The 9,949-nt window shown below is 36.7% G+C and overlaps 2 protein-coding genes across 2 annotated transcripts; both read right to left on the bottom strand.

The window, feature by feature from the left end:
• Window positions 1-1,221: 1,221 nt before the first annotated feature.
• Window positions 1,222-7,096, bottom strand: LOC137892764 (COP9 signalosome complex subunit 9). The gene is made up of 3 exons (XM_068738129.1): window positions 6,891-7,096; window positions 5,648-5,720; window positions 1,222-1,825 (listed from the first exon to the last, which is right to left on the bottom strand). Exons 1-3 carry the CDS (start codon window positions 6,987-6,989, stop codon window positions 1,788-1,790), a joined length of 210 nt encoding a protein of 69 aa, XP_068594230.1. The 5' UTR covers window positions 6,990-7,096; the 3' UTR covers window positions 1,222-1,787.
• A 1,314-nt stretch (window positions 7,097-8,410) lies between these two features.
• apoda.1 (apolipoprotein Da, duplicate 1) lies at window positions 8,411-9,685 on the bottom strand. The gene is made up of 4 exons (XM_068701569.1): window positions 9,551-9,685; window positions 9,149-9,270; window positions 8,948-9,033; window positions 8,411-8,800 (listed from the first exon to the last, which is right to left on the bottom strand). The coding sequence occupies exons 1-4, from the start codon at window positions 9,665-9,667 to the stop codon at window positions 8,565-8,567; spliced, it is 561 nt and encodes a 186-aa protein (XP_068557670.1). The 5' UTR covers window positions 9,668-9,685; the 3' UTR covers window positions 8,411-8,564.
• Window positions 9,686-9,949: the final 264 nt, after the last annotated feature.

Below are 9,949 nucleotides of genomic sequence, written 5' to 3'. Positions count from 1 at the left end.
CTGACAGCACAGTTCTCTGTTTTGCTGATTCTGTACAGCAGAGCTGTTAAAAACCTGCAGTTTGCATTTTGTCCTCTTCAGAAGCCTCTTATCAGTTTTGTGCTGAATAGTAATAAAAGACAAATATGCTGTTGGCCAAAACTAGAAATATTATTTACCTTCACATCAGCATTCTCATTGGTAGACTATTCATATTGAGGGAGTCTCTCATTATACAGTAACATACTGAAACTGAGGTTGGTCTCTCGCATATTCTGTACACAACTGTTTCTTTTTGACTGTAGTGATGTAATCTATAGGCCCATAGCTGCAGCAGCACTTAGATATTAATACAAAAACTGCCGTGGCTCTGTCATATAAGTATGCTTTCTGTTTATAAAGTTCATCTCCATGAGTTATCATATCTTATTTGGTTTTGTGGCTGCAGTATTGGAGTTAATCACAGACTCTCTGAGGGCTGGCTGATCCTCGATGATCCTCAGGTCTACTTATACGTTCTGCACCTCATATTCCTGCAAAAACTGCAATACTGTACATCTAGACGTTTTACGATTTATGAAAACGGGACAATTCAATAATCTTATAACTGACCTTATCAGTTATCAACTTGGTAAAGGTTCAAAGTTCCTTATTGACTTCAGATCAGTATTTCAGAAAACAAAATTTATGGAGCATTCAATAAAGGCTGAAACTAATATTGTTTCTATTATCCATTAATCTGTCCATGGTTATGTCTCTAGATGTCTTTCTTTGTCCGATTAACAGTGCACAATCCAAAGATCCTTCTATTATATCCAGTACAGCTGTTATTAGTCGTAATCATTTTTTATTAATATTTCTGCTATTTTCAGTGTTACTACTGCTATTACTATACTCTCATTATTTGTATAATTTTGTGATATGGATTGACTATGTTGTAATTTTATTATGTTGTTCATTCAGTACACATTACATCTATTGGACTTCTGTCGATCCTGAGTGAGGGATCCTAGTTGCTCTCCCTGAGGTTTCTTCCCTTTTTCCCCACCATTAAAAACATTTCTTGGAAAGGGGGGGGGGGGCGTTTTTCCCCAATGCGAGGGTCCAAAGACAGAGGATGTCGCATGCTGTGCAGATTGTAAAGCCCTCGGAAGAAAATTTGTGATTGGTGATATTAAGCTATACAAATATAATTGAACTGAAAAAAATGTATTTGTTTAGAATGAAGACAATCACACACACTTATGGTTTCATATATACAAAACACTATTTATTGATTTTTTATCACAAAAATGTAAAGTGTAGATGCACAGACTGCTGTACACTTATGTGCAAATTCATGACACAACCGAACACACTGCAGATATAAAACCAAACGGAACATATGCGACTATCAGACACTGTCATTCAAATAATTAAAGCCATTTTAGCAGACCATCATTCATCATATGCCATCTGCAGAATGTTTAAGGGCGACAGCATATGGAGCCTCTGCCCATCACATGTATAATTACGCTCCTAACAGGTGTTCTCCAGCGCACTGAAACCTGCAATCCAGTTTAGAAGCAGTTGAAGACATGAGCACGATACAAGCTCATAATTTTAACATACCATATATGAAGAATCCTTGGGATCCTAAGAATTTCACAACATCTGGAGCTGGTGATGGACTTTTTAAGGATGTAAGCCTGAAACTAGGACAACTATGACAGGAAATTGTATGTAATTAGACAAATGGTTGGTTTGCTTTCCACCCAAAAAAGATTGGTGAGTGGCAAGCATATCATCTATCAATTCCGAAGTCTATGTCACTGGATGTCATCATCATCAAACAGATCCTCAAAATCTGTGGAAACAAAAAAAAAAAATGATTAAACTACAGTCTCAATGAAACACTGGCTGTATTTCAAATGTGTCTGCAAGCCAGACATTTTCTCATAAAGCGTTATAGGTTGAGAGGGTTGGAGGGGTGCAGGGTGATAAAAGTAAATGGATCGGCCTTCCTGTGGGTCTGACAGTTTGTGAGGTCAGAGGTCAGCAGCAGAAGTGTATGAACATGCATGGGAATATGTACCACATCCTCTGTTTATGCCAGGAGTCTTCATTTAAAGGGCCAGTGTGCAGGATTTCTGGGATCTCTTGACAAAAATGGAATATAATATCCGTAGCTAGCATCCTCTTCACGCCGTGTTTCTACACAACCCCAGAACGGAGAAACCAAACATATGTACGTTACATGAAGACGGTTATCTGACATGTTTGTGAAACTGCAGTAACATGAGCCGCAGAGCGGGAAGCCGCAGTACTGCCAGTCGCCGTCCGACTTCTGTTGCTCCTAAAGTAGCGTTATTATGGTATGGATGGTCTCTGAGCGAAGCGAACGGCGTTACCACGATTTTGCACTCAGCAGCTCCCATTACCACAGTCTTACAAAGGGAGGAGTGAGCGCGGGCATATTCAGGTGGCTGCTATCTGCATTAACACCACTAGATGCCACCAAATTCTAGACACTGTCCCTTTAACTATGATCCAATAGTAAAACAATAATAATGAAAAATAAGCTTTCATCAGTACTTCAGAAACTATTGTCGTCATTGACTTTTTAGATGTGGCTCTTTTCATATTCTTTTGTGGGTTTTCTAGAGATGCAACGTTTAGTCAATCAACAGAAAATGAGTCGGCAACTATTTTGTTGATCAATTCCTCATTTTAGTCATTTTTAAAGCAAAAATTGGCTAGTTACACATTCACAAACATGAGAATTTGATGCTATCTTTCAACATATATGATAATAAAAAGAGTAATTCAGGAAATTATTACCAGTATTTTTCACCATTTTAGGCACTACAATGAATCAACTTTGAGAAAATAATTACCAGATTAACTGTTGATGAAAATAATCATAGTTTGCAGCGCTGGATGCCTCAATTGTTTGATCTGTAAAATGTCAGAAAAGCTCAAAGTTATTTCTTGTCTTAAATAATGTTGTTTGATCAGCAGTCCATAACCTAAATACACCTAAGTTACAGTCACATAAGACAATAAAGCATTGTGTTTATTAAACTTTTTTCAAAAAAATGAATGCTGGTTAATTTTCTGTCAATAGACTGATTGATCAACTGTTTTCATAGTGAGAAAAACAAAGGGAGGAATGTGCTCTATTTACAGCTAATCTCTTTAAATCTTAGTTTCAGTAAAAAGAAAAATGTAATTAGAAAACCTTGAGTGATCCCTGTGTACTTTTATGTAAACTTTAAGCAGTGTTCTATTGTGGTGTATAAGTACCGTCTACAGTACATTTTGTGCAGACTACACAAAAAGAATTTGTACCGCGTTTGTTGTCCACAAGTCCTCCTGTTGCACAGACGGCTGTTTTAAAAGGTGTCATCAGACACTCGGAGCATAGAAATCAGACAGCACATGACAGAAAAACAACATTTTGGCTCTAATTAAAGCCTTCACAAAAAAAACACATTACCTACAATGTAAGACAGGTACGCTCAGGTGAAAAAAATCCTTCTGTCATGTTGTAACTGCTGAATAATATGTTTCTTCTGAAAGTCATATATGTGGTTGCCCAAAATATCACTGTTTGCATTGAAGCATTTTGATGGTCAACTGAGTAACTGAACAGGACTAGTGAATAAAATGAAATTGGGTAGTATGATTTATTGAAGAAAATTTAAGAAATAAATCATACTACCCAATTTAAACTATTGAAAAAACATGCATGTAAAATGAGTATTTAGTGATGAATGAATTTGAGCCAGTAGTGTTCATGCTGTATTTTAAACATGCGTAGCATCTGATAATACACAAACGTTTCCAAAAAAATAATTCATGTTTTACTTTTGGTAGCTGTTCGATTATACTATAGTTTCCTGTAAGCCTTCCTAGAAAGTAAAAAAATCCCTTACACTAGCAGACATGAGGACTAGACCTAAACAAGTGCAACACACTGAAGTTATGTTTCCACAAAACCGCTGTAGCCGGAATATTTCAGTGGGAAATAACACAAATTAGCCCAAATTGTCACTTTTGTGACTATGAAAGAACTGAGCCAGTGTGACACTGATTGTTCAACATTTAAAATCCCTTTATAAATGTAGGTCAGGGGATTTGGGAGCTGCTTTCAATATGCCTGGAGACAGTTAAGTGGTACACATCTCTATCAGAAGGGAATAAAGCCTGCCACCCTAAATTAGCCTCATACAAAGCACATCCACAGAGCTCCTGCTGAGAAGTCTGCATGGAATCTGTGTCGCATATGGCAAGAAGTTGTGGACGTTTGATGTAGCTGCGCCTCGGGACAAGAGATCACACTACATTATAAAACACAGTTAGTAAAAGGGGGGCGGGGGTAAAAGGAATGTTTTGGGGCCAGTAAAGTGATTTCCTGCTGTGAAACCAGCAGCGCTCTGACGCCCAGGAGTGAAATAGCATCATGTACTAATAGATTCAATCTGCTATGATTATTTCTTATTTGAAGATGACTGACTACTCCTCTGTTCACTTCAGATTACCTGAGCAGCTAAATTAATTTGCACTGAAACATGATCTATTTGTAAAATCCTGTGAGAGGATCAGTAGAGCCAAAGGCTTGTAAGGCTCTGTCTGTTCATAAAGACTTCTTCAGAAAACAGCGACTGCATGCAGTCAAATCCAAACACCAGATTCACATTCGGTGAGAATTTCATCAAAGATCTACAGAGCTGCCAAACTACAACAACATTTTATCAAACTAACTAGTCTCTGTGTTGTTTTTTTGTTTCTATGTGGGGGTTTGTGTATTTGTGTGTGACACACCCTTCTCCTGCAAAGTCCCTCCAATCAAACAACTACTTTAAGACATTCACTTCCTTAAAAAAACCGAAAATATCACACTCTTAATATACAATCTGCCGAGCAGCCTGAAGCCCAAAGTTTTGAGGTACTAATGTTGCAGGAAAAGGACAACAGAACGGAGCGTTTCCAGTACCCACAACATCCAGTGGTGCTATAATATGACCAGCGGCACCGCCAACTGCTCTACTTGGGCCCCAACTCCTCCCAGATGAAGGCAATAACTAGAGTAATAAACTTTGTCATCTCCAGGCACCTGAAGCATTGTTGAAATGCTGGACACGCACCCAGTCTGCAGCATTTCAGCGAAAAATGCATCTTTGGGGAGTAGCCCAATGTATCATCATTCATTGTTTAGTATTGATGTGGCCGCACATTATGGCAATTGGCTCACAATTCTTTTATTTCATGTAGAATTATAATATTATTATATAATAATTATGTATAAAATACTTTCAAATCTTAGATGAATTGTGACCTAATCTTAGCGAAAGTGACTCAATGTATCTTTGAACTGCTGTGTATCAAATATTTACACATTTGTTTTTTTAGTCAAATCATAGACCATGTGTGTATTGAATTTTCTGAATTCTTTCTGAAGAATATAGTATATACACACCTCTGGTATCAAAAGGGTGTATTTTTCATTATAATTGGATTACTGTTTCAGTAAGGCCAATGCCTGCAGGTAACGTGGACTAACTCAGTGCACAACAACAATAAATCTGTAGTTCCTGAATATTTGATGAGGGGCTCAAGTAGATTGATGGTTTTACTGTTGATAAAAGGTAAAGAACGGCTAGTTGTATATGAAGAACTTGTTTACCATTGAAGAAGTCTGAGTGAACTGCCTTTTCATTGGCCGCCAGGTCCATCAGCAGTCCTGTGCTTCCCCCAGCCTGCCAGAGAACAAACATGCAGCTCAGAGGCACAAATTCTGCCCAAGAGAGACAGCTATGAAAACAGCCAATTACTAATACTGACATTTTGTTTGGATACATTTGGCATTATATTTTAGTTGTGGTCAAACATAAATCTGCAAAGACAGTATATGTTGTACTCTTAGGTGATGGTTTACACAGTAAATAATGCTAAACCCTACTTTTGAATACTTGCAGACAGCTTGACAATCCAAGGAGCAGCTTTTTGTCAAACTTTATTTAGTTTTTCTTCCATTTTATTTAGCTCCTCTTGATCACTTGAAAAACAGAAAATTGTAAAATTAAGTAGATCAGTGTGATACTACAAAATACTACAGAATCTGCTTTATTGGCCAAGTATGTGTACACACCTAAAAGGTATTTGACTCCAGCTTTAAGTTGCTCTCAATGCATTTACACACAGAACCATTTACATGAAGGTAGAAATACACATACAGCTTAAAAACAACAACAACAAAGCTGAACACGCAGAAATTTGCCTTGGTGTTAGGTGCATAATATAACTATATATACATAATATAATATATATAATATATATATATAATACATATATACATATAAATATATACTTGTATATATATATATATATATATATATATACATATATATATATATATATATATACATATATATATATATATATATATATATATATATATATATATATATATATATATATACCAATTAGTCAACCAAATGACAAAGCGTTGGAACCCTAGGAAATGAACCCAAAGTACTGCAAAAGTCAAAGAACATAAATATTGAATATGCAGAAGTTATGTGTAAGAATATGTTTAATGCACAGAGCATAGGTATGTAAAAAAGTCGGAAAATAGAAAACAAAGAACTATTATGTATATACAAGTCATGCTGCGTTTACATTAACATTAGCATTAACATTATTGTTGAAATTATTATTATTTTAGCTATTTATTTATTTGCAACATTAAACAGTTAACGTTAAACAGCCATTCAACTATTAACGCATAAGACAGTAAACAGGTTAATAACGGCACAGTCTAGTTGATACAGCTAACTAACGCTAACTGTGTAACGTTACGTAACTAACGCTAACTGTATACGTAGTTTACTAAGCTAATGAGTTAGCCCGCTAGTTAGCTAACACACCTCATCTAGGTCAACGTACGGTCCCGCGCCCTCAGGAAACATCTCATCCACTGCTGGTTTCATGGTGACCGTCGAGTTTGACTGATCCTTTAGTGGCATCGATGAACCACGGGGTCTTATCGCCAAATATTCATCAAATAGTAAGCTAAAGAAGCTACACCAAAGTGTCTACACACTACAGCCAAGCTAATGCGGTGTCGGGTCAAAATAAATCCGACGTTAAAGTCGAATGAAGACACAAACGTTCCGCGGCCAGTTTTCAGGTGAGCTATAATAAAATCAATGATTTTATACACACACTTTTTAATATGTATGTAGTCCAGAAGTCACCAAGGAAACCAGTTTGTTAATTAATTTAAAGTTTTTGGGTTTTTTTTGCTTTTTGTGATTTGAGCTGCCAAAATAATGATTAAATAAATAAAACATGTTTTGAGGTTAACAATATATATACTTGGCACCTTTAATAGCAAGTTTGTTTTTATTTTACCTTATTATGACTGCTCCCATACATTGTCCTGGATCCATTTTTTCCATATATGTTCACATTACATGTATAATTTTGTCACATGGATTGTTTTTACTGAGGGTTCTATTATTCTTTTCCCCAGTTAAAGAGGTTTGTTTGGGGAGTTTTTCATTGACTGATGCAAGGGTTGAGAAAAGAGGGTGTCATGTGTGGACAGATTGTAAAGCCCTAAAATAGACAATTTGTGATATTAGGCTTTATAATATAAATTGACTTGAATTGACATAAAGTTCCATACCACACTACAATACTACAATATTGCTTGCAGTTTCGTACTGTAGCCTACCATTTGTTTTATACATGACATAAACATTACTGGCAACCTTTAACTCTAAATCTTCTTCACGGTACAGTTGAAGGGAAAACAATGTCTCAAGACATTAAATAATGTTTCACCACATAAGAAATATTATACACAATTACTATCAAGCTGTCATTTAAATAGTTTTACAGGTGAAGTATTTTCAAAACAGTTTTTGTTTCTGACTGATATACAGTATCTATGTGTGTGTGTGTTTGTGTGTGTGTGTGTGTGTGTGTGTGTGTGTGTGTGTGTGTGTGTGTGTGTGTGTGTGTGTGTGCATCAGGGGCTATATAAATCCTGCACACTGATGTTCATACAAAATGTTTTGAATAAAAAGATGCTGCACAGAATCAAAGAAGATAAGTAAGTTTCTCTGACTTTTATTGACTCTAATTAGATGGTGCAAGTTTGTGGTATAACAGATCACATTTACTCAATATTATTTGATTCCAACATGATTCATCAACATATTTCATAATGAAAAAGGTAACAGCTTAAATGGCTTAAACTATGCAGAACATTATATATTCTATAATATTACAAACAGGGATGATGCGTTGAACAGAAAGGTGGGTATGACTATTTCACTTACGATGTTAAAAACACTCACGTCCAACAACTATAATGCAGAGTATATAGGCATGCAGTTATTTTGTGCTGTAAATATTTTTGTCTTAAAAAGGCAGGAAAGTTGTGTTCCACACATAAACAAACTGCGTTACCTCCACTACATCCCTCGTCATAATCATCTTGATATTAGTGAAAGATTTCTATGGAACAGATAATAAATAATTTTCTCTCCTGTCAACAACAGCACCATCTTGTGCTGCATTTCCATCGCTGCTCAGAGAGTTTTGTCACAGTCCTTCTGCCTGCTGGGAATCATCCTGCTCACGTCGATGTTGTTCTTTGCGAAGATCTCCATGGCTTTCTCGACGGTGGCCTCCGGCAGGGTTCGTGTTCGGCCCAGGATCCAGGCGAAGTCAACATGGAAAAGCCTCAGGATGTCAGTGCAGGAATACACCAGGGCCGAGTTTACGTAGTCAGTCGACAGGATCCAGTAAGGAGAATAGGGCAGCACTGTGATGGTAAGGAGCACAAGACAGGAAATCAAAAGCAGGTCACCAACAATGTTTTCTCCTGATTTGACACAAAGAGGAAAAAGAGGCATGTTCATGTTAAGAAGTCCACTAACATCATCAACTGACTGTAAAATGTCTCTCTCACCGTAGGAATAACTTATTCCCAGTTTAGCCGGATTCTTCATGTCCTCTATGACTCCAGTCCCTTCGATTTTCCTCTGCTCTGCTTTTCTGTTTTATTCCACACAGTCAAATTTCATGTTGGAATAAGGGAGGATTTACACACCATGCAAATATTACCTCTAGATTCCATATTTGCACAAAGAAAATTGCAGATAGGACTCACAGTATTTCAGAGCTGACCACTCGAATGGAGTTGTCTGTCTTCAAAGTGAAATTGGTTTCAATGCACCGGCCCTTCTCAAACTGGGCCGGCAGTTTGGCAATTTCAAACCATCTTCCCATGAACTGTGAGGACAAAGACACACACGAGTTCAAAGACAATGCAGAGCGCTGTGAGCGGAGAGTATGAATAAATCTACATGCTTTAGTGGATTCAGTAAAAATATTTTTACCACTGATGGAAAGTAACTAAATTACATTTACTCAGTTACTGTACTTCAGTACAATCTTGACTAGCAGTGGTTCATGCGGAAAAATACAGTTTCATGTTTTCTACCACCATGGGACACCACTGGGCATCAGTCTGGCAATTTATTTACCATTTTCTCTTCGAAGTAGCTTGTACCTGTTTTAGGTTGAAGGCCGGTTGAACCGCTGGCTCTGGACATGGACCCCAATGGGGAACCTGAGCCCTGATGAGCGGGAGGATGAAGGCAAAAACCACAACGGAAAATAACTTCATCGTCGAGACAGGTCTTTGTTTTCTGCAAGACAACAAGGATTTCACAACATAAAAAATAATATAGATAATATAAAGTCATATAAAAAGTAAGTATTTTAAATGTGAAAGTTTACTTGATGAACATTTTTCTATACAATTTCTTTAAACACAAGAAAATACAACATGAATTTAGGCTAATGAATAGCATTTTTCCCACAAAGAAGTTTTTAAAAGTGATAAGTGAGTGATCTGCCATTCTGTTATAATAATTTTACATCACCAATATATGTTGTTACCTTTGTG

The sequence above is a fragment of the Cebidichthys violaceus genome, unplaced genomic scaffold (assembly GCF_023349555.1).
Source record: "Cebidichthys violaceus isolate CVI_PGR_0920_01 unplaced genomic scaffold, fCebVio1.0.p SCAF_8, whole genome shotgun sequence".
Classification (NCBI taxonomy): domain Eukaryota; kingdom Metazoa; phylum Chordata; class Actinopteri; order Perciformes; family Stichaeidae; genus Cebidichthys; species Cebidichthys violaceus.
Note: the sequence above shows the minus strand (reverse complement) of the source record. Positions and strands in the feature narration are given on the sequence as shown.

Excerpts from the sequence above, each read along its gene's own strand:
- LOC137892764 (XM_068738129.1), bottom strand. The coding sequence starts at position 6,989 with ATGCCACTAAAGGATCAGTCAAACTCGACGGTCACCATGAAACCAGCA. Across the intron at positions 5,721-6,890 it reads CGTACGTTGACCTAGATGAG|GCTGGGGGAAGCACAGGACT; the intron begins GTGTGTTAGCTA and ends GTTCTCTGGCAG. Across the intron at positions 1,826-5,647 it reads TCACTCAGACTTCTTCAATG|ATTTTGAGGATCTGTTTGAT; the intron begins GTAAACAAGTTC and ends TTGTTTCCACAG.
- apoda.1 (XM_068701569.1), bottom strand. The coding sequence starts at position 9,667 with ATGAAGTTATTTTCCGTTGTGGTTTTTGCCTTCATCCTCCCGCTCATC. Across the intron at positions 9,271-9,550 it reads CGGCCTTCAACCTAAAACAG|TTCATGGGAAGATGGTTTGA; the intron begins GTACAAGCTACT and ends TTGTCCTCACAG. Across the intron at positions 8,801-8,947 it reads GGGAATAAGTTATTCCTACG|TGCTGCCCTATTCTCCTTAC; the intron begins GTGAGAGAGACA and ends TTACCATCACAG.